At 36.7% G+C, this 24,172-nt stretch overlaps 5 protein-coding genes across 5 annotated transcripts; 1 reads left to right on the top strand and 4 right to left on the bottom strand.

Moving 5' to 3' along the window:
• Nucleotides 1-622: 622 nt before the first annotated feature.
• Nucleotides 623-6,891, top strand: LOC137712833 (probable magnesium transporter NIPA4). Its single transcript, XM_068452007.1, has 9 exons — nucleotides 623-1,203; nucleotides 2,842-2,898; nucleotides 3,668-3,758; nucleotides 3,831-3,991; nucleotides 4,134-4,261; nucleotides 4,363-4,500; nucleotides 5,630-5,722; nucleotides 6,200-6,305; nucleotides 6,483-6,891. Exons 1-9 carry the CDS (start codon nucleotides 1,029-1,031, stop codon nucleotides 6,587-6,589), a joined length of 1,056 nt encoding a protein of 351 aa, XP_068308108.1. The 5' UTR covers nucleotides 623-1,028; the 3' UTR covers nucleotides 6,590-6,891.
• Nucleotides 6,892-8,128: 1,237 nt separating this feature from the next.
• Nucleotides 8,129-10,589, bottom strand: LOC137715289 (uncharacterized). The gene is made up of 2 exons (XM_068454564.1): nucleotides 10,375-10,589; nucleotides 8,129-8,441 (listed from the first exon to the last, which is right to left on the bottom strand). Exons 1-2 carry the CDS (start codon nucleotides 10,461-10,463, stop codon nucleotides 8,336-8,338), a joined length of 195 nt encoding a protein of 64 aa, XP_068310665.1. The 5' UTR covers nucleotides 10,464-10,589; the 3' UTR covers nucleotides 8,129-8,335.
• Nucleotides 10,590-14,984: 4,395 nt separating this feature from the next.
• LOC137717542 (toll/interleukin-1 receptor-like protein) lies at nucleotides 14,985-17,065 on the bottom strand. Its single transcript, XM_068456942.1, has 2 exons — nucleotides 16,524-17,065; nucleotides 14,985-15,603 (listed from the first exon to the last, which is right to left on the bottom strand). Exons 1-2 carry the CDS (start codon nucleotides 17,021-17,023, stop codon nucleotides 15,228-15,230), a joined length of 876 nt encoding a protein of 291 aa, XP_068313043.1. The 5' UTR covers nucleotides 17,024-17,065; the 3' UTR covers nucleotides 14,985-15,227.
• A 369-nt stretch (nucleotides 17,066-17,434) lies between these two features.
• On the bottom strand, nucleotides 17,435-18,079 carry LOC137717552 (uncharacterized). Its single transcript, XM_068456952.1, has one exon. The coding sequence runs from the start codon at nucleotides 17,684-17,686 to the stop codon at nucleotides 17,447-17,449; it is 240 nt and encodes a 79-aa protein (XP_068313053.1). The 5' UTR covers nucleotides 17,687-18,079; the 3' UTR covers nucleotides 17,435-17,446.
• Nucleotides 18,080-23,024: 4,945 nt separating this feature from the next.
• On the bottom strand, nucleotides 23,025-23,668 carry LOC137717763 (disease resistance protein RPV1-like). The gene has a single exon (XM_068457237.1). The coding sequence runs from the start codon at nucleotides 23,589-23,591 to the stop codon at nucleotides 23,040-23,042; it is 552 nt and encodes a 183-aa protein (XP_068313338.1). The 5' UTR covers nucleotides 23,592-23,668; the 3' UTR covers nucleotides 23,025-23,039.
• Between the last annotated feature and the right edge of the window lie 504 nt (nucleotides 23,669-24,172).

Here is a 24,172-nt window from a genome sequence, read left to right as displayed (position 1 = left end):
CCTCCAACAACTAAAGAGACAAATTTAAAAATAAATATATGACATTTTGGTTTAAAAAAGCATAAATGACACGTAAGTAAATAACATTTGAAAATGCTAAGATCGTCTCTAAAGGATATATCAAATCTTACGTAGAATATCATGCAATAAAAAATTTGAAGGTATAATTAAACTCCAATCGATGTGTCAATCTATCCATGACATCCTACGTGGATTGACATATGAGTCTTTTGGTGTCAAATTTGACATTGAAAAAGATGATGTCAATTAATTCTTTAATTATTTTGTAGTGTGTATTTCATTGATGCACTAATTATAAATCATGAAAATTAATTTTAGTTAATTTTTTTTTTTAAATTTGACATCGCTACATTAGTAATCAAATTAACTTTTGACGTTTATTTTTTGATATTTTTGTTAGAGATGCTTTAACGTGGCTGTCAAAGCGTCTTAATCAAATTCGGAAAAATAAAAAAAAAACAAATATTTAGTAAAAAAATTGTTGAAAAAGAGACGGGGATTCTAATTTCTTTTGTTTTTTTGTTTGAAAATTTACACAACAAAGAAGAAAAGAAAGAAGATGGAGTACAACAGTAATCAACCTTGGTCCGAGTGAAAGTCTTTACGATGGGTAAACCAGCTTTAATAGTACTAATTAAAATCCAAAACTTCGATTCCCATTAACGCAAACGACACACCACCTCTCTCTCCCTCTCCCTTCTTGTTCTCTCCTCTGCCTTCCGATCTACTCCAGCTGTATATTGGTTGAGTACCCACCGCCAACTCCCTGCGCCGACATTATCTTCAATCACTTCGCCTTCTACATCTCTGTATTCCGTGAACGACGATCCAGCGAGCGAGCGTGGCTGCTTTCCCAACTCACTCCGAGTCCCGGCCGAGTCAAAAATCGGCCTCTCTTTTGGGGGCTATTTTGCACTTTTGCGACAGTAATGATACAGTCGAAGCGTGTGAGCGGAGAAGAAGAAGGGGGTTGCTAGGGTTTTTAAATTTTGGGGGTTTTCTCGGCCATGGCGACCGAGGGTCAGAGCCCCCCGATGAGCTGGAGAGACTCGTACAAGGGGATGTCCTCTGACAACATCAAGGGTTTGATTCTTGCTTTGTCTTCAAGTTTGTTTATCGGTGCTAGTTTCATTGTGAAGAAGAAGGGATTGAAAAAGGCTGGAGCTTCTGGCATCAGAGCAGGTTCGTAATTCTAAATGCTTATCTGGGTTCTTCACTTTTGATCATTCTGATGTGAGATTCTTGTCAATGGAGCAATTGGGTTTTTGAGTATATTTTCAAATTGTTGCAATTTTCAAAATTTACTGCGAATTTAGCGAAAATGGAATGTGGGCTAGAATGTGAATCAGTCCAGATTGGTGGGCAAAGCTGTTCTATTTAGTTGATTGAAGTTATGGACTCTACGTTCTTGCTGATATGTTCTGTTTTGTTTTTAAAACCCCAATTTCACTCAATATTAATTGGGCAGCTCTGTAAACTTAAATCTCACTTTGTCAAGATATGATGCGATTCATGTGTCTGTAAGTGTGCATTCATTTCTAACCGTATGCAGGATTTGATAATATTCAATAATTGGATCTGATTCTAGACTTTGTTGTTTTAACTTTCTATCTCTTTCATGTAACGCGGAAATGGAAATGGGATGTATGAAGATTGGTTCATAAAGTTGTTGATTTTAGAGATTTTTCTTCAGTTGTAAATTGCTTTTGTTTGACTTATTAGTGCAGTTCTGACTTACAGAATATTACTCCGTGTGAAAAAAATAAAAATAAAAACTTAATTTAAACCTAGTCCTAAGTATCAGTTGACATTAACCGCATGTCACTGCAAATGTTTTTTGCCAATGTATGATTGTCATATGTTAACTTATATTAGCTGCCACACGCATGGTGTGTTTGAGGCACCTGAGATGAAAGAAGCTCAGAAGTGAAAGATTCTACATTCAAGGGATAAGTTTGTGAAGTTTCTTATGTTTTTTATTTCAATCAGTGACTATTTTAGATTTCTTTATTTTCCATATGGCATTGATGTCCGTCCAAAGAGTTTCTCATTTCTGTGTCATTATTGGTCCTCTAGACTTCCTTTGCAAGGTTTCTTATAGTTCCATCTATCAGTGTTGCATCTTGTCTTTCATAATAATTGATAGTTCTTATTACCAGTTGTAATAAATTCATGTTTCTCAAGAAAAGATGGATTTCTTTCCAAGGTTGAAAACCCTGACATAGATACATTATATCAAGGCAGCTATTTATTTGTGGGTTTGGTTTCTTATTTGAAATTTACATTTTATGCATTGATTTTGTTTTGCCAGATTAAGTATCATTTGAAATTAAATCATTCTGGTTTTACATTTTTTGTGTTACACATCTATGATTCAGTTGATTTGAATTGAAAATTTTAGATATCTTTCATCCTGAAACCATTGACCAATTCAAGTATTGCAGTATGGTCTCTAAGTGATTGGTAGCTGTTTGATCTTGTGTAGAAGAATGTAATGATAGAACATTGTCTGGATATTTGACTCTTTTAATTCAAGTCCAGTGATCATTAGTTTATGGGTTTTTCTTCTATTTATGGCATGTTACTGATCATCTAATATTTTTCTTGTTAACTTATGTGGTATTTTAATAAATCACCTTACTTTGTCATAAAAAAACCAGTATCTGAACAACATGTAGACAGCACTTGGTTTTGGAATACGCTAGATAATTTCAGCTTTTCATTCATGCCTATGCTTCTTTTCTATTCTTTTGTGCTTTATATGTTTCTGTATTCCGTTCAGTGGATAATTGCTATTGAATCATTTTATATGTTTGACAGGAGTCGGAGGATATTCTTACCTATATGAGCCACTTTGGTGGGTAGGCATGATAACGAGTGAGTTATATATTTCTCTTTTTCAGTTATGTGATCAATGAAAATCAATTATTTGTTTCTCTGGCAGACTATTCTTTCTATTTATGTTACTGAAAGTGGTTATTTTGAATAGTATAGGAAAACAAATGACATTTTCTGACCTGTGTGTACACTGAACATACAAACATATGGATCCTAGTGGACAAATGTTTGATACAGTAAAACTGGTACACTTGTAGACAAGCTTCAAACTTCAGGGAAAGAATGGGTGTTAGGGAAAATTTACTTTACAAGATCGAAATTAAGGGAAAGCCTTTTGCACCGTTAGACATGAATAAGTTGGCATACGTGTCATTGAAAATTACTTCACGATGTATAACTCTGAGGATACTTCTATTTTTGGCTAACCTTGGTGAGCGAAATTCAAGCATTTCAGAGAGCCTTGACAGTAAGATCATTGCTTACTCATCAGAAACAACAGACTAAAGATGGATGCAAATTGTAGACTAATGTCTGCGGTCTACTCATTAACCTCATGTGATTAGAATCCCTTCAAAGCTTCAGGGTGACTTAGCATGGTTTTCCATTGTCTTGTTGCAATAAAGTTGTTTCTTTCTCAGAAAAAGTAAATAGGAATGACGATCGTTCTCTGGTATCTACATGCTAATTTATAGCTGATCATAGAAACAAGCATTTTATAGTCTAAGGAACCAAATAGTTATTTATGTGTCTTATAGTCATGACCTTATTTTTGAAAAGGAAGATTCTGACAGAATTGCCATTTTGACAGTGATTGTTGGGGAAATTGCTAATTTTGCGGCTTATGCCTTTGCGCCAGCTATACTAGTAACTCCTCTTGGTGCTCTCAGCATAATTATCAGGCATGATACAAATTCACACATCCATATGGTTGCTTCTTATTGTTTAGTGCTGATTGTAATATTGTCTTGCAGTGCTGTACTTGCGCATATTATTTTACGTGAGAGGCTACATATTTTTGGGGTTCTTGGTTGTGCTCTGTGTGTTGTGGGTTCTACAACAATTGTTTTACATGCTCCTCAAGAACGTATGATTGAATCTGTTACAGAAGTTTGGGATCTTGCCATGGAACCAGGTAATTGGTTCATTTTCTCCATTTAATTGTTCTTTTATTGTATTTTATTCTTAATTTCATGTTTTATTCTATGGTTTACACTCCTTTGGCTACATTACGAGGAAAAAGGATAATTTTCGATAATCATACTGGTTTGTTGTAGGTTTTCTCTTGTATGCAGCTTTGGTCATAACTGCTGTGTTTATACTTATATTCCACTTTATCCCGCAATATGGCCAGACACACATAATGGTCTACATTGGAGTTTGTTCCCTTGTTGGCTCGTTATCAGTATGTATTGCTTTATACTTTCATTAATTTGAAATCTGCTTGCCCTATCTATGTGATGTTGTCTTCTTTTCAAGTGTGTTTCTGAAGGTGTCCTTTGACAGGTCATGAGTGTTAAAGCACTTGGAATTGCTTTGAAGTTGACATTATCGGGCATGAATCAACTAGTTTATCCCCAGACTTGGGTCTTCACTCTAGTTGTCATTTCTTGTGTGCTTACCCAAATGAATTATTTGAATAAGGTAAGTATTAGTCGTTTTTCTGTCCTTGCGTCATTCTTTATTTTATTTTTTCGTTTGTTATTATTTTGATCTTCCAAATAAACACTCGGACTTGCTTTGAAGTTGATATTGTCGAGCAAAAACCAAGTAGTTTATTCCTAAACTCAGGTGTACACTTTAGTTATCATTACTTTTGTGCTTACCCAAATAAATTAGTTATAATTACTATCACTTCTTTCTGCCAAACTCAAGTCTTAGTCTTACAAAAATGCTTCTAGTTGACTCTTTTTCCTCTCACCTAATAAAAATTTTAGGACAGAAAAATGGAAGAGAAAAAAACTTAGTGATAATGCCAACAATCTTAAAAGGAACTAATGATTGTATTGAGGAAGGCCTGAGATTAAGAAAAAGTCCAATCATGAATTTTGTCCCTTTCTTGGTTCTTCCGCATGTGCATTCATTTAAGTTCAAAGCCAGCATAGAGATGCAGTATGTCCCAGATTTTCACCTACGATATGCGGATATACTTTATTGTGACAAAACTGCAATAGTTCACATTGTGTGGTTGTGGGTATTGTTTTCTTTGTAAGCAAGTGATTTTGTAATTTCATACTCAACAAGTATTACTCCTTGATATCTGTTCCGTTTCTTTTGGATAGGAACCTGATGTTTCAATCCAACATTACAAAGTGAATTCACAGAATTGGTAAAATGACCAGCAAACTAGATAACTATCATAGATGGTAGGTAACCCAGCCCAAAAAAATTATACAAGAATGTAGGTATACCAAGAGAATAATAATTCGAACATTGGTTGGAGGAGAAACTGGATGTTGGACTCTAAATTGCACGTAGGCCAGTAAAATTTTGGTGTTGATCATTTGACGTCTCCATTTAAGATGCCCGTAAATCTTTGGTAAAGCGGATGATCATTCCTTTTACCCATTATAGAAGCTAGTTAACTCATTTAATAAAGAGTTCTTAGGTTTTCACCTGTTATATATTTCCTTCTTCTGAAATTGTAGTCACCGTCTGTTTCCTTAGTTTTTCTTTTTAAAAGGCTGGAATCTTTTTTACATGATTGCTTGATTGTTATTGTTTTCTAATTGTTCTAATTGTTATTTTGATAAGTGTTTTCCTTCCATCGCAGGCACTTGATACTTTCAACACAGCTGTGGTATCTCCTATATACTATGTTATGTTCACATCACTAACCATTCTGGCTAGCGTTATCATGTTTAAGGTATGTTCTTCTTCACAGTTTGTATTGGTATGTTGCGTCGTCATAGTTTTCTGATTATTTTGATTTAGAATCTGTCTGTCTATGAAACACTTCAGTTACATAGAGGTGTCCATTGCTGCTGTCCTCTCTATAATTTAAATTATAAGCTAGCACCTAAGTCTTTTTTTAATCTGTGTGCGTGCTAAAGTCAAATTACACAGATAAATAATGGTCCATTTAATAATTGTCTTAGTTCTCAATTTTTAAAATTTATGTATTCTAATTGTTTACTTTCTCACTTATTTCGGCTTCTTCGGTTTCCAATTCTCTCCCCCAATCTCTTAAATGAAAACAAAAACCTTATCAAATGAGCCCAAGTGGTTTCTGTGTTTTTTGTCTCTAATAATCCGGTTCTCTTTTTCTTTCACCTGAGGTGCAATATTTCACACCGGTAAATTTCCATTTGCAACTTATCATGGTGTCTTATTGTGCTTTCAGGATTGGGACAGACAGAGTCCAACTCAGGTTGTGACAGAAATGTGTGGGTTTGTGACCATCCTTGGAGGAACTTTTCTTCTTCACAGAACAAAGGATATGGTTGATGGTATGCTTCCTTAAATATTTTTATCAGTGACAGATTATCGTCAATCTTAGATTGTTAACAACAGACCTGTGGTTGGGTGTCTGGTATTTGTCTGCCTGGTTTTTGGACTGCATGAAAACAATTAAATTCTTTTTATGATTCTGAACCTTGGATGGGTTATTTTATCAAATTGTACAGGTTTGCCAACATCAGTGTCCTCCGTGCGACTATCTAAGCATGCAGATGAAGATGGAATCGATGGTTCTGAAGGCATCCCTCTCAGATGGCAAGATAACTCTTTATAGCTCACATCTGCCGTCCCACAAGCTTGGTTGCTTATTTTCCGGGACCTTGCCAAGTGAAACTGTATTTAATGGAGCGTCGTATCTGGGCCACCTATCGAATCATATATTTTTGGATGGTTTCAGAGATTGGTAAGAGTCTCCTCCTTTTTTGTTTCTCAGATTGGCTTTACAGTTACAGCCCACTTGAGAAAGACATTCGCCGATTGTAATTTTTGCGCAAATTGGTTTTGCAGTATATCCTGGCTAACATTTGTCATTCAATGAATTTCTAAAGAAAGGCACAACCCCCTTTTCTTCTTGAACTTTGTGTTTATTGTCTTTGTGCTACTTGTTACTGCGTCCCATTAGATGTTGGATATCCTGGATGATAACCGTGTTCGCGGTTGTGTAGTGCCTTTTTTGGGTTCAGAGGTCACTGCGTGAACCTTTTTGTTTTGGTTGGTTGAAATCGCGTGATCTTGCTCGGACAGCTCTTGTTTTAGAACTTGATCACTGACCAAAGAAAAAGACGGACAAAAAGCCATGGTTGACCTCCTGAGATACGTTGCACCATCTCAAGTCAAGGGGTCAACCATGGCTTTTTTTTTGGGGGGGGGGGGGGGGGTTCATTTTAAAGCTTCTGAAACACCCGTTGCAAGCACGGCCTGAAACCAGGCAGAAATGTAATGCTTCCGAAATGAATTTGTAATGGGCATAGGATCCTCTCCGGATTCTCTTTGTGGGGATCCGGAGGATCAATTAATTATGTCTGTTCATCGTATATCGTGCAGTCAGTTTTAGTTAGGTATTATTTATATTCAATTTAAAATTTAAAATTTAAAATGATTTCTAACCGTTCGATTTACGATAAATGAACACGATTGATTGATTTCCAAATCCCCACAAAGAGAGAAAGAGGATCCGGAGAGGATCCTTGTCCTTTGTAATGGTATTGCTAAACGAAAACTTTCTGAGAAAAAGTGGAACACGGGAAATGAAAATACCGAGTTGCATGTCGTAGACAACTCCAACTTGCGACCTGCTTTTCGTGCATTAAGGTTTTGGGGTTGGATGTGAACTTATTAGGGTTTACTTTGCACGCCTAAACCCTAGAATTGCCTTCTCACGCACCAGTTTTTTTCAAAAAAGCACATCTACCAAACGCCCTAGCAAGTCAAAACCTTTAGAAAAAGCAGAAGCAGATTTAAATGAGCAACCCAAAGGAGTACTAAATCACATACAAACAAATCCACATTTTGACACAAGTAAAAAAGTTGGTCCATGACAAATCATTAGGAGAAGTGAAAACATTGCTTTTGCATTCTTTTCGTGATGTGGCGAACCAAAACCACGAGTGTTCATGTCAATCGGTAACCTGTGGTCGCTTGAAACCGCAGAATTCCGAGTATAAATCATGATGTAAAAGTATACCATGTATAGTGTGTATGCACATTGGTAGTCCTGTATCGAGACTTTTCGATCCACATCATATGCATGCGTATAAAACTACATGCACATTACTATTTCTGAATCAAGACATCAACATAGAACATTTCTAGCATTGTTTATCAGGTAACATTATTGTGTAAATCATTTTGCTTTCCCTCTCCCACCTTTTATTGCAGTTAATGTACCGTAAGCTTTAGCATCTTGTTGTAAGTCATACCCACATCAAGCATTTGGCCTCAGCGGTATCTTCCTGGAAGATGAAGATGATGCAGGGAGAGCTACACTTGATCAATTTGGGTGTGAATTTGACGGTGGTTGTTACTTGGGCTTTTGCTTCAAAAGACCAGAGACTGAAGCACAGTGTGTTGAGTTGTAAGTGCATTTCTCGCAGCACGCCTGCAGCTGTTCAATGACTTTCCAGCACCTGCCAAGTATAAGCACTAGTTACAAAGTAAACATTAACATATATAAGAACATAGTGCATTAGAAGCATCAGAAATGCATAACATATAACTGGGAGGCCTTAAAACCATGTAATCTTCTGTGTCGGTTCGACACTGAAATAGTGACAGGTGTTGCATCAATTACAGAACCTTTGGCTATAAACAACCAGAGGTGTTCGCTTTTATAGATAATGCATATGGGAGGAAATATGTCTGAAGAACAAAAAAGGACAGCTGGAAGAGAATGCTCTGAGTAAGGTCATAACTAGTGAATGTGACCTCAGATTATGCATCGTACCACACCCAGTTCCCATGACAGCAATTCAAAAGTGGATTCAATATACCGGTCAGGTTCATCACCTAGCTATTACGAAGCACATCATCATAGCCCAAATTCAAATTTATAGTAACATGGCAAGCCTCTGATAACAAAAGTACAATTGAAGGCTTGATCGGGAACTGGTAAATAAGCACCAGGAGCAATTCATTGAAAAATCCACAAACTGAAAATAACATTCAACCTCCTTGATCATCATCCACAGTTTCACTTCAAAAGAAGTAGATATAACGGGCAAGTCTTTGAAACTAATCAAAAGAAGTGGATGTAATTTGTGCCAAGTAGAGACACAAAATGGAATCATGGTAATCGATTTTAATACAAAGAATGGTTTTGTAAGGAGAGAAATAAAGACAGAGATGAATAATATACCTCCTATGCAACGTTTCTAAAGACCACCTAAGATAGCTGAAAGTGTTAAGATCTTTTTTCATTACCTGTGTTTAAAAAGAAAAAAAAAGATGGCAATTTCTGTTTTCGGTCATGTTTCCTTGTTTAACGAATCTCATATGTGTAAGCTAATGGAACACCAAGATGTGAAGCTAAGATAGGGACGCAACTCCTTGATTGTCATCCACAGTTTCACCTCAAAAGATATAATTCGCGACTTATAGTTTGATTTTAAATATAAAGAATGATTTTATGTGGAGAAAAATACAGAGAGAAATATTATACCTCTTAGGCCACTGTTTCTAAGATGACCTAATATAGAGACAAATCGATTTCCTTTAATTAGTTTTGTGACAGAAAAAGACGGAAACTTCTGTTTTCGGTCATATTTCCTTGTTTCAAGAACCTAACGCAAACAATCTTATATCCATAAGCTAAGGAAACAAACAAAATGTGAAGTTAAGATAGAACTCCTAATCACTATAGCTGGATTGTATCTACAAGTATCAGTACAATTCCCCCTCGCCGGAGATCACAGATTTACCTTCACGGTGCTAAAAGAACGTATTGTAAAAAAAACCGCTTGTGGAAACCGTTAGGGTGCATTTTTAGGGAGGATTAGCTTGGGTAGCATAACTCACTAGATCAAGGCATACTGAAGGAAAAAATGGATCATAACTTCCAAATTTGTCCAAGTTAATCACAAAGGAAAGTTATCCCTTCTAATGAACGGACAACTTTCCTTCATGAGCAACCCATCCTCTACCTTCAACTTGGATATGCCTTGAATCTAGGAATTACCCTATACAACCCAATCACCCCAATCACCCCAAACAAACACACCCTTACCGTCTTATATAGTTTTTGAAAAGAGCCGGATTATATATTTTTTGAAAAGCTCAGGGAAGAGTAAAGCAAGCAGCCAATCACCAGCCAGAAATCAAATCACAGTGGATTTTATATAAATTACAATACGATGGAGAAATAAACAAAAATTGTTCTTGAATGGAAAGATATTCGATTCGACCCATGAATTTTAAAGCTTCACTCTTGGGAAAGAGAATGGAGACGGTAGAAATGTTCCTCTATTTTCTTAGCAACCAAACAATATTTTCTCGGAAACCAAACAAGTGATACATAATAATAAAGAGGAGAGGAGGAAAGGGAGGATGGACGGACGGACGTACTTTTGAGGAAGGAAGTTGTTCTTGGAGAGGCATGCTTGAATGTTGCAGGCTTCTTTCTTGCACGGCTCTTTGCTTTCTTGCCGCCCCATCTCTCTCTCTCTTTAAAGCATTCGATCGTCCGAAATGGCAGCTCCTCCGGTTTCTAATATTTATAGAAGTCTCAGCGAGTGAGCGAGCGACCTTCCCAGGTGTGCCGCTTCTGTCGTGGACCGGCTTATTCGTTTTCTTTGGGAACACTCGGTCGGACCCGAACCGATTCGATTTTGGGGACTTTTTTTTAGGGAGATTTAACAAAACTTTCGTTACTGTTAAAAGTTAACGAAAAATTACATTTATATTTTTTTATACTATTCACTATACCTTTAAAAATAACTTGAAGATTACACCCACAGTTTTTATAAGAGAAATCCTAACTATTTTAACCAAATCCTAACAACCTTCTAACTATATTACTAACTGTACTGTATTACATTTGTAAGGGTACAAATGTAATACAATACAGTTAATATAAGGATACAAATGTACTATATTACTAACTAAAAGTTCATCTCAGAGAGCGATTTGGTTAATATAAGGGTACAAATGTAATACAGTACAGTTAGCAATATAGTTAGAAGGTTGTTAGGATTTGGTTAAAGTAGTTAGGATTTCTTTTATAAAAATCATTGGTGTAATCTTCATTTAGTTAGTTAATACAAATCATATTTTTCTCTCTAAACTCTCTCTCTCTCTCTAAGATCTCTGTGTTCATTCTTCTTCATCTTCCTTCTTGATTTTCTCTTCAATTCCAAAACATTACAATGTAGTTAACACCCGTTACCCAATGGGTATGGTTATGGATAATATCCAATGGTTAACTGGCAATTATGGATATGGTTAATTTTCGTGATTATAGGATGGATATAGCATTTTCGTTCCCAAATCGAACCGTTGTCATCCTTACTTATATTACGTCTCACTTTACTTTTTGTATTATTTATATCCCAACTTACTTTATTATGTCAGCTGGGTTGAGAGATATATTAGTTTCGTTGATGTCACAAGAACTCTTTGGTCTTTTTAGCGTTTAATGACAATAGAGGCAGTTTTGGGTAATTTTAGCAGCTGTTGGTTTTGGTGTGTTTTTCTTGCCAATGTGATTTTTTTGCTATTTTAGAGTCCCAAATCTGAAAATGAGCCGAAAAAGAAAAGAAAAGAGAGAGTCTCTGCTGCATCAGCAAAACTAAAGTATCCTCCTTCGATCGATTTCACGAATGAAACGAGTATATGAGATAAGGTAAGATATAACAGCATGTAGAAGTAAAGTAAACTTTTGTATAGGGTAAAGGGTCACTGACAAAATTGAATCATTTTCAAATCCTTTTCACTTAAAAGTCATAAAGATGTGGAGAAAATTTTCATTGTGATAAGAATATGGGTGGGTACACCACGTGTTTTTATGTAAATGTTGAAAAATTTTATATTTTAAATTATTAACTTTTTAACATATATATCTCACAATTTGTATAGTAACACGTGATGTATCATTCCGTGTGCTGGTCACACTAAAAAATCTCTCAAAGATGTGAACCTAAATAACCAAAGCTAATGTAAGGCCTAGAGCATAGGGTACCACCGATTTTGCTAATTATACATAATCATCATTTAAGTCTTTAGTTCGCGTGAAAAGTCATTCCAACTGATAAAGAGATCAAGAGCTTCATGACAATTTAACTCCTTGACCTTGTATATTAGCTTAACCTTGTTGTTATGATAATTCTATTTCCATAACCAAACCTTTTGTAAAGGGTGGGTCCGTTTCAATCGGTTCAGTTTTTTATCAAAAGGAAAATCGAACCGAAAGTAGTATTCATTTCAATTTTCTCAGGTTAAGTTTGATTTTGGTTCAATTTTTTTTTATTCGGTTTAGGTGCTTTTTTTTTATAGAATTGAAAAGTGCTTTTTTTTTTTTTTTTTAGATAAAACCTGAAAAGTAATTTTCAAATCGTAGTCTGCTGTGCTTTGCAACTCCAACTTTTGACCCAAATCTATTGAGATGGATTGGAATTTTTTTTGAGATGGTGTGGATTTGATTCAAATTATCAAGCAAATAGTACATAACGAGGCATGTTTAAAAATATATAATTGTATTGAAATACATGTATTACATATTAAGATAACATAAATTACTAATGGATCGTATGTTTAGAAGAGTATTGCGGCTGCACGGCCGGTGATACATAAAGGGCATCGATGGCAGCTAGGTGATGGGAAGAATATCAGAATTTGGCAAGATAATTGGTTGCCGAGAGACTCCTACTTTTGAATTTTGAGTCCACCGTTGGTGTACTGGGATGTTGCAATAACGGTGGATAATCTCTTCCTTGCTGACTCGTGACAATGGGATTTTGAGCTGCTGCATGATTTATTTTCTCAGGAGGAAATGGAACTAATTGTCAGCCTTCCATTCAATATGTGTTCGGTTGTGGATTGTCGAATTTGGCATTATGAACGCAATGGGAAGTTCTCAGACCGAAGTGCCTACCATGTGGAACGTAGAGTCATTCCCTCAGCCGGGGATGGCGCAAATGCTTCTTCTTTTTATTCTTCTTCTGATGATGGAAGGGAAATGTTATAGAAGAAATTATGGAATGCATGTGTTTCCGGGAAGTTCAAGATACGTGTTTGGCGTGCATGTTTGGACTCTCTTTCCACAAAATCGAACCTTACAAAGAGGTGAGTGGCTGTAGATAATTTATGTGGTTTTTGTGGTTCACATGGCGAATCGACAGAATGGCGAAGGTGGTTTGGTGGTTTGGGACTCAAGCTTGAGAATGGCAACACTCAACAACTTATGCAATGGTTATTACAAATTGCTATGCACTTTCCATCCTCCGTCTTTGACTTTTGTTTGATGACCTTATGGATGCTGTGGAAGAATATAAATGATGCACTTTGGAATGAGTCTTTTTTGTCGTCGTAGGAGGTGGTGTTTCGATCAGAGCGTTGACTGCAGGAGTTTCAAAAATGGCATAATCTGTTGCGAGGAAGTCAAACCGTACCCACCAGAAGTGGAGAAAACCTGATGTAGATTGGGTTAAATGTAACTTTGATGGGGCGTGGATTCAACAAGGTTTACCGGGTGGCTTTGGTGTTGTTCTTCGGGATCACATGGGGGAGTTCATTGCTGCTGGTGGTGGTACCATTGGAAGGACAAGCTCTGCTTTCCACGCTGAGCCCTTTGCTGCCCGTCAAGCTGTTTTGTTGGCCCAGGCTTATTGCCCAGTTGGTAAGAGTGTAGTATTCGAAGGAGACTCAATTATGGTATTCGCTGCCATGAAGGGTCAGGATGAAGATTGTTCACCTTTTGGTCCTATTATCAACGACCTTTGCTATTTGCTCAAAACCTTGCCTCAACCGTTGTTAAACCTCGTTCAGCGGGAAAGTAACTCGGCAGCACATCGCCTTGCTTGAGTGGGAATCGGTAGTAATCAACAGTTTATGTGGCTTGAAGAACCTCCTGATTTGCTTAGAGATATTTTGTTCGAAGATGCTATGTATTGTCATTTGATGATAGGTTTTCTTGTTGTGCGGGACACTCTTTTTCCTTTGACCGGGTTGAAAGTCCCGGCAAAGTTTTATTGAGGCCCATAGTACACACTATCTTCAGTTTATATGTTTTCTAATTTACTCAATGAATATCGTACTTTTTTTTCTTCTTCTTTTTCAAAGAAAAAAATAGAAAGATAATAATACAAGCGAATTACCAATTTTAACTTAATTACACTAGCACCCGGAAGGACCGGGAAGGGAAAAAATTTAAACCCAAGACAAAATAGACAGTTGAAAATGAAGGCCCATCATAATTAGGCGATACACACACAAGGCATTGGCATATATTAGGAAAAATCCTGAATTCAAATTTAAAACTTTGACCATTCTTCCACATAAGCAGACTTTTCATTTTAGTGGTGATTAGTCAGATGATAGTTTCAGTTATTTTCTATATTTTTCTTATCGATTTCACCTTTCTCAACAATTATGCATAATCAAACACGAACTGGTGATTTAATGATAAATGACGAATTACAAGGTTTTTTTAAAAACTAAAAGCTGGAGGTTTCAAGTTCGAAACTCGAAGACTTGTGGTTAGGGGAGGCTGAAATGCTTCTGTGAGTCTCCCCAGCCCCCAAAAGAAATGGATAACCGTGACTTGCCACCAATTGTCTTCCTTAAAAAAAAAAAAAAAAAATTATGCATAACCACCATATGCATAAAGAGGTCAAGAGCTTATGAAGTCATTTAAATCTCTAATCCTTGTGAAGTCATTCTAAACGATAAAGAGGTCAAGATATTCGTGGCAATCTAACTGCTTGACCTTCTATATTAGCTTAACTTAATTAGCATTTAACAAATGTTTCTCTCTTGTTGTTATGATAATTATAATTTCAGAACTAAACCAATCATTAGTGATGAGCTCAATTTCAATCAATTCAGTTTTTTTGTCAAGATGAAAATCAAACCGATATATTACTATTCATTTCGATTTAGTTCAGTTTGTTTCGGTTTTCTTTTCTCTATTCGGTTTGACTTTGATTCGATTTTTTTTGGTTCGGTTTTTTTTAATTGATCTAGTGCTGAGGAATTAAAACCCTTAAAAAATCTTTTAACATAAAATTACATGCATTTTGTAATTTTATCATCACCTAAAATAAATAGATGTGTGCACAGAAACCACAGTCAAAACTCAAATCAAAATACAATTTTTAAGGATCAAGGCAGCCACAATGGCAACCATTGAAGGACTGCGACAGTGATCGAAGCCACTCCTACCAAATCTTCCAGCTAAGTAAGCGAGGGCGGAAGCAGCACCATTAAGGACTGCGATCTCGATCTCTGTCTCTATCTCTATCTCGGTCTCGGTCTCGGTCTCGGTCTCTATCTCGGTCTCGGTCAGGATTGGTGGTGGTTGCGGGTGGTGCGGCGTCAGAGGAACGACACGGGTGGGAGAGACTGAAGAGGGGAAGGTGCTGGTGGCCCGTTTGATCCTCGGTTTGTTCTTGATGGCGTTGGAGGGCTAATTGCGGGCAAGTGAGGACACGAGCAGATCGAAAATCGAAACAAACCGAACCGGATTGATTGACACGTAACTCTATTCCAACCGGGTACTTCGCCACATTCGGGCAGGAGCTATCTAAAACTTGGAACGAAATCTCTTCAACAATCTTTTGAATAAATTTAGATTCATGCCTACAAGTTTAAAGGCATAAAAAAGAAAATTATTATAATTAGATAAATGACATTTAGCTATGTGTTGATAAACTTCATAGGTCGAACATAGTCCACCATCAACATTATGATATTGTCTCAATTTTATCTCATATTACTAGGTGTTAGATTTTATTACAAAAATCTCGTTGATATTAGGTGTTGAAACTTCCATATATTAATAGCACATTATTTTGTCATATGATTACGATGGATTTGAAATCCTATTCTCCAACATGTGTTTGATTCACATTCTAATAATGAATACAACTGAAACAAGTGTTCCTGTAATAAATGTGAGGGAATAATGTTGAAATATTATAAATGTTAAGGACAATCTTTTAAAAGTGGGATTCTCGATAGACTATCTGTCATCTCATATTTTTTACATAATATTTTAAAATGTTAGTATAAGAATTAACGATTTACCGTGAGGTGTCAGAGAGCTCGTGGAGAGTCCCACTTTGAAAGAGTCTTTAGCATTTCACATATATTATATATTCATGTTAAGATTTTTAACCAAGATAGTCCCTTAAATCGTCATAACTCTTCATTTTGGTCACTGAAAATTAAAATCGATAAAAGTGGTCATTGAGATTGTCCACCGTGAATCATTTGGTTCTTCCGTGAGAAATATCCGTTAAATTGAAAAAACCACCAGTTCAAGTGGAGGGATTGATTTGATAAAAATACCATCAATTCAATAGAGATTTTTCACAAAAGAACAAAAAGTGATTGACAGTAGAGAATATTAGAGATTACTTCTATTGATTTTAAATCTCAAGGAACAAGTAAATAGTTATGTCAGTCTCAGAAGAAATCATTTTGGCTAAAAACCCTGATATGCTTGTGAATTGAAGCAAATATTAAGCTTATTCAAGCATATGGAATCAGAAAAATACCCGTCCACCAGGAATGACCACCCAGACAAATTTGCTGCTTTTGTAAGAGTTTCTCTCCATCTCAACACCTTGTCCATGTTATCTTTGAACTTGCGTTCATGGTCAGCAAGTGCCTTACCGAAACTCTCTCTTTGGTTCCTCACATCCGATGGATCCACCTTGTAAAAAACTGGAAAAACCATCTGCTGCAGTTGTTCTTTACAGTGAAAGATGTGAACGAGTTCATCTAAGCACCACTTTGAGGAAGCGTAGTTTTCGGAGAAGACAACAACAGAAATCCTCGATTCCTCAATTGCTTTGAGAAGCGCTGATGATATTTCCTCTCCTCTTTTAAGCGCCTCGTTGTCTATGAAGGTTTTGATTCCCTTCTGAACCAAATTGTTGTACAGATGACCTACAAAGTTGTTGCGAGTATCCTCGCCTCTAAAACTGAGGAAGACATCATATGTCCATGAATGGGTGCCAGAAGACGACGAAGAGCTAGGAAGAGGCTTCTCCATTGGTCGTTGAATCCATGTCAAAGACCGATCATCTATCTCGTGTTATATTAAGGCCTCTTTTCTTGACTTGACATAGGGGAAGCAGTTTCCTTGCCATCTTCCATGTTGATCTAAAGTCAAGGAAATTATAAATAGGTGGCTAGTTCATTTTTGATTTGGCTAGTTTTTCAAAAAGACAAACTTTGACGTAGTCCTAATATGTAGTATTAGGATCTAGTAGTATTCTTTTTTATTTGTAAGTGAGAAGTCTCAAGTTTAGTTTCCATAGATGGCGAGTTTGATTCCTCATCATTATGCATTCAATTGTGTGGCTTATCGCAATTTGGTTTTTATCATGTCATTAAGAACTATTATATGCAAGAGTACACAAAACTATGTTAAGGAATACATATATGTGTGTGCGCGCGCGCATATCATCAGGTATCACCAAGGCACAAAGCGATCCATAAACAAACACACAGTGTCTTCTGAAAGCGAAGAAGAGTCCAAGTCCCTCTGGATCTGAACCATCCTGTAGCTCCTCTCCTTTCTTGCTTCCTTAAACTCTCGTTGTTCTTGCTGTTGTTGTTCAGCTTTCGATGACAACACCAATCGCTTCTTAGCCCCTAACTTCTCTTTCAGCTTATTCAGCTCGCTCATCCACGACTCTACCACTGCAGCCATAATTTGGAACTACTTGAATGCTTGAAATATGCGGCCTACTTTTCTGTACTGGTTTTCTGGTTTATCAAAGCTAACGAGGAGAGCTGGCTATATGCCTCTAGGGTTTATATAGAAGAAGAAGAAATTGTGGCCTTCCTCCGGTTTGGAAGAAAAATCAGTGTGTGCCATGGCCGTTGGATATACGGTCGCACACAGGATATAAATTTAGGGATATTCGATGGGAGGAGGGACAGAGAGAGAGAGCGGAGACGTGGGTTATTGGGGTTCTGCAAGTGAATGAAAAGCGTCCCCGTGGGCGGACAGCACTTGTTTGTTTAGATTGTGGGAGACTTGGCCAATTGGTATTCAATGTATTCATCAATTAGATTTCTTTAAACCAACTCCAAGGGGTTAAAACCTCAATTTTTATTTTAGAAAATTATTATTTTGAAAATCCTAGCCTAGCGTCGTCTAGGACCTGCCTAGGGCCCGCCTAGGACCCGTCTAGGCGCTAGACGGTTGGCCACCACTCCTATTAATCCCTAAGCGTTTGTAAATTACGAAATGGTGCTTATATATGCTTAGGCGTCCACTTAGTCCGACTAAACCCGCATAACCACGCATTTAGATCGCGACTCTTACTTAGATAGAAAATAGATAGTTTTTGTTTTCCATTTTATTTTATAAGGCACTTGTTGAATACTTGGATGAACACTCATTATACTCTACTTCTCTGTGTTTTCAATATGTTGTAATATTTTTGACTCTATATATCATTCTATTTTTCAGTTTATGTATTCCTATACAATATGTATTTTTTATTTATTGATTTTTTTTTTTTTAACAAACGATATTATTACACTAAGGGGAGGGAGGTGAGTTTAGCTTTACAATGAGCTAGCAATAATGTGGTTCAAATTCTCCTTTGGTGAAGAGTCTTAGGTTCGATTCTTACCAAAGAGGAATTTGAACCATATTATTGTTAGCCCATTGTAAGGCTTAGCCACTCCCTTAATTACTGTAGATAATCTCATTTGTTAAAAAAAAACACTTACATAAAAAACATATAATAAGTTTACTTAAATCCACTTAGGCCCCTATCTAGGCGCTAGGCTCCAATACATTGCCTAAGTAGCATCTAACGTCTTTAGAACCTTGCATGTAACGACCCATTTCGAAAATACCCCTATTGACGAGAAGGTTGACTTTGGTCCTTGGATACGTTATAATTTCTTGTTTATTTTATTCCCACAATTCTTATCAATACGAATACGTAGGCACGATTGGAATCAAATTTAAAGTTAAAACGAAGCTTCCATAATTTTTAAACTACAAGGGCAAATTGGTAATTTCGCATATGGAGAATTTCTCCCCACTTTGAGCCTCTACATGGCTGAGACGTGGCACTCCCCCTATCTCTTCTTCTTCTCTCCCGTGACCTCTCCCTTTCTATAACTCTCACTCACACTCTACCCTCCCCTCTCCCATCTGACGAACACACACACTCACATACACAGACTACAACCACGATCACACCATCATCTGGACCTTCTTCTTCCTTCCCTCACCTCCCTCTGACTCTCTCCCTCGTTGCACAGTACATTCACTGAGCAAAAAGTAGATCCGGCGACCGTCCTGGCTATTTTCCGGCCGACCCCGACCTGAACTCGATCTCATCTTGGTATATTCATGTTCCTTATCTTCATATCTTTATTTTGGTTGTTGAATCATTGAAAATGGTCTGAAATTGAGCTCGATCGGAGCTCGAGAAGGGCTGCCCAGATTGCGGCCGAACCCACGGCCTGGAACCGGGTCGACCCGACCCGTGACCCTTCGGCCCAACTATAAACACAGCCCAAAACCTTGGGCCTATATAGCCAAGCCCAAAACAGATCCAGGCCCAAACCTAATTCTAAAACCGGCCCATTCACCTATTAGCCCAGGCCTAATACATTGGGCCTAAACCAAAGCCCAAAACCCAAACTGAGAACCGATCCAATCCACAAACCCAGTTCCACGGCCGGTGCGCAGCCGTGCATGGGTGCGCATGCAGCGCACGCGCCTCCGCCGGCCAAAAAAATTATCATAGATGGTAGGTAACCCAGCCCAAAAAAATTTATGGTAACATGGCAAGCCTCTGATAACAAAAGAACAATTGAAAGCTTGATTGGGAACTGGTAAATAAGCACCAGGAGCAATTCATTGAAAAATCCACAAACTGAAAACTAACATTCAGCCTCCTTTATCATCATCCACAGTTTCAATTCAAAAGAAGTAGATATAACTGGCAAGTCTTTGAAACTGTTCAAAAGAAGTAGATGTAATTTGTACCAAGTAGAGACACAAGATGGAATCATGGTAATCGATTTTAATACAAAGAACGGTTTTGTAAGGAAAGAAAGAAAGACAGAGATGAATCATATACCTCCTAAGCAAGTGTTTGTAAAGACCACCTAAGATAGCTGGAAAGTGTCAAAATTTCCTTTCATTACCTGTGTTTAAAGAAAAAGACGGCAATTTCTGCTTTCGGTCATGTTTCCTTGTTTAACGAATCTCGTATGCATAAGCTACCTTAATTGGCATCCACATTTTCACCTCAAAAGATATAATTCCACACTTAATGGATCTTAAATATAAAGAATGATTTGATGTGGAGAGAAATACAGAGACAAATCTTATACCTCTTAAGCCACTATTTCTAAGACCACCTAACATAGAGGCAAATCGATTTCCTTTAACTAGTTATGTTGACAGAAAAAGATTGAAACTTCTGTTTTCGGTTATATTTCCTTGTTTCAAGAACCTATTGCAAAAAATCTCATATGCATAAGCCAAGGGAACAAACAAGATGTGAAGTTAAGATAGAACTTCAAGTCACTACAGCTGGACTGCATCCACAAGTATCGGTACAATTCCTCCTCGTTGGAGATCGTAGATTTAAACGTTCATAACTTTTTCAATACTTAACAAAATCAAGTGATTAAAAAACAAAAATCATACTTCTCGACGGGATGAAGAGAATGGTACCTTTTTAAATGGCTAAATCGCTGTGGGTTAGCCGGAAAACGGCTCGAAAGTGGCAGTCTTGGTCTCGAGTTAGCCACTTTCGAGCCGTTTTCCGGCTAAACCACGGAGAGTTAGCCTTTTAAAAAGGTACCATTCTCTTCATCTCATCAAGAAATATAATTTTCGTTTTTGAATCACTTGATTTAGTTGAGTATTGATTTAGTCGAGAAGCTACGTAGTTTTCGTAGCTTTGCAACTCCAACTTTTGACCCAAATGTAATGGGATGGATTGGAATTTTATTGAGATGGTGTGGATTTGATTCAAATTGCCAAGCCAATAGTGCATAACGGGGTTTGTTTTAAAATACATAATTGTATTGAGATATATACATTGCAAATTAAAATAACATAAATTATAAAGTATTAGAACATACTGAAAACATAGTGAGCAACCATATAATAAATGTTCATCGAAGTATTCAAAAGTCCCTTCCATTTTATTAAAAAAATGAAATACAAAATAAAAATTATCTTTTTTTTTTTTTTTTTTTTTTTTTTTTTTTGCAAGCTCCATAGGGCAGGCATTCGCCTCTTTAACACCCACTACTACTACAACCAAGGTTCTAAAAAACGATGGACGCTAGTCGGGCGGTGAATTAGAACCTAGTGCCTAGGCGGCTAGGGGGCACCTAGGTAGACTAGACGGATTTAAGTAAATCTATTATATTTCGTTAAATAAATGTCTGGTTATACTTAAAATATATATTATTTCATCATAAACTATAATATAGAATGATATATATATGATGAAATATTGAAATATATTGAAAACATAAAAAACAAGGATATAATGTGTGTTAATTTAAGTATGCAACAAGAAGTCTCTTACAATTTATTCAAATAAAACGTCAAAAAAACCGTGGCGTACGGCAATACGGACCCAACATACTACGAAGATGATGGAATACGAAGCGACTAGGAATTTGCAAACTATTTCAAACTTCTTCTGGAAACCCGTCTTCCTGCTTATCTGAGGTTCCTTCTGCCCGAAATCTTGTGCCTCTATTCCAAACGGATACTTTGCCACATTCAAATGGGCACTATCAAAAACTTGGACCGAAATATCTTCAACAATTTTTTGAATAAATTTATATTCAGGCCTACAAGTTTAAAAGCATAAAAAAGAACATTATTATAATTAAACCAGAAGAAATCCGTGGATGTTCCATGTAATAAATATTTCAAGTGCAGATAGATAACTCTACTTAAGAAAAAGAAGGTCAAACATTTGGACTAAATGATTAATATTAGACTATGCTAGAAGAAACCCCTGGATATTCCACGTAATAATAAGATACTAATCATAAAAAAACAATAAAAAAATTCTTTTTATGACAAAATTGCCTCTGCACTATTTTATGCATTTGTTTTGGCTGGTTTTGAACTTTTTTGTTTGGAAGAGGGGGGGGGGGGGGGGTGTGCATTTGTGTTCCATTCTTTTTGGTGAAGTCCGTGACCCCAAATGGGTTGTTGGCATTATATATTAAGTATAGATGAATGACGTTTAGCTATGTGTTGATAAATTTTATAGGCCAAACATGATTTACCATCAGGATTACCAACAGTGTCTTAATTTAATCTCCTACTACTCGGTATTAGATTTTACTACAAAAATTCTCTATTAGGAGTGCAAACTCTCATATATTTGTTGTATATTATTTTATAATATGACCGATGTGGGATTATATTCTCCAATATGTGTTTGCTTCACATACCAATAATGAATAACTTAAACAAGTTTTCCTATAATATTGTGAGGGAATAATATCAAAATATTATGAAAAATGCTAAGGATAATTTCTCAAAAGTGATACTTTCTATGAACTTTTTGCCACCTTATTTTTTGCCACAATATTTTATAATGTTGGCAAGGGAACTAAAATTAAACTATGAGGCGTGAGAGAGTTCATGAAGAGAGTTCCACTTTGAGAGGGTTTCCTTAACATTTCTCAAATATTATATATTTATGTTAGTCTTTGTAAATAAAATAGTTGTTGAAATTATTATAACTCTTCATTTTGGTGAAATTTAAAATCGGTTCTTGAGAGTATCCACCGTTAATCACTTTGGTTATTCTATAAGAAATCTCAGCTAAACTAGAGAAACCACTAGTTCAAGTGGAGTGATTGATTTGACAAAAAAATACACTCAATTTAACAGAGATTTTTTTTCACGGAATAACAAAAAAATGATTGACGATGGACAATCTCAAAAACCACTTCTATTGATTTTAAATCTTAAATAACAAAGTAAAGAGTTATGCTCATCTCAGAAAAACCATTTTGGCTAAAAAGCCTTCATAGTATGCTTATGAATTGAAGCTTATTAGTACATAGAGGTCAGAAAAATACCCGTTGGCCAGGAATGACCAGCCAGACAAATTTGCTGCTTTTGTAAGAGTTTCTCTCCATCTCAACACCTTGTCCATGTTATCCTTGAGTTTGCCTTCATGGTGGGCAAGTGCCTTACCGAAACTCTTTCTTTGGTTCCTCACATCCGATGGATCCACTTTGTAAAAAACTGGAAAAACCATCTGCTGCTGTTGTTCTTTACAGTGAAAGATGTGAACGAGTTCATCTAAGCACCACTGCGAGGAAGCGTAGTTTTCGGAGAAGACAACAACAGAAATCCTCGACTGCTCGATTGCTTTGAGAAGCCCCAACGATATTTCCTCTCCTCTTTTAAGCGCCTCGTCGTCTATGAATGTTTTGATTCCCTTCTGAACCAAATTGTTGTACAGATGACCTACAAAATTGAAGCGGGTATCCTCTCCTCTAAAACTGAGGAAGACATCATATGTCCATGAATGGGTGCAAGAAGGCGAAGAGGAAGAGGCTCCTTCATTGGTCGTTGAATCCATGATCGTTCGATTACTAAAAAGGATGAGATGCTGAGAGATTAAATGTCAAATTCTGATCCATCTCGTGTTATGAACTTATGATAAGGCCTCTTTTCTCGACTTCACAATATGCGAAGCAGTTTCCTTGCCATCTTCCACGCTGACGATAAGTCAAGGAAATTAAAACTTTGACCATTCTTCCTACAGTTATAATTAGGCGACACACACACAAGGCATCGGCATGTTCTAGGAAAAATCCTGAACAGAAATTTAAAACTTTGGCCATTCTTCCACATAAGCAGACTTTCCATTTTAGCGGTGATTAGTCAGATGATAGTTTCAGTTATTTTTTATTTTTTTTCTTATCTATTTTACCTTTCTGAACAATTATGCATAACCACCATATGCATGAAGAGGTCAAGAGCCTGTGAAGTCATTTAAATCTCTTGTCCTTGTGAAGTCATTCTGTTGCATTCTTTTCGTGATCTGGTGAACCAAGGCCACATGTGCTCATGTCAATCCGTAATCTGAGGCCGCAAACGACAAAAACCTGTGGTCGCTTGAAACCGCAGAATTCCGAGTATAATTCATGATGTAAAAGT

Source organism: Pyrus communis, chromosome 1 (genome assembly GCF_963583255.1).
Source record: "Pyrus communis chromosome 1, drPyrComm1.1, whole genome shotgun sequence".
In the NCBI taxonomy this organism is placed as follows: domain Eukaryota; kingdom Viridiplantae; phylum Streptophyta; class Magnoliopsida; order Rosales; family Rosaceae; genus Pyrus; species Pyrus communis.
Note: the sequence above shows the minus strand (reverse complement) of the source record. Positions and strands in the feature narration are given on the sequence as shown.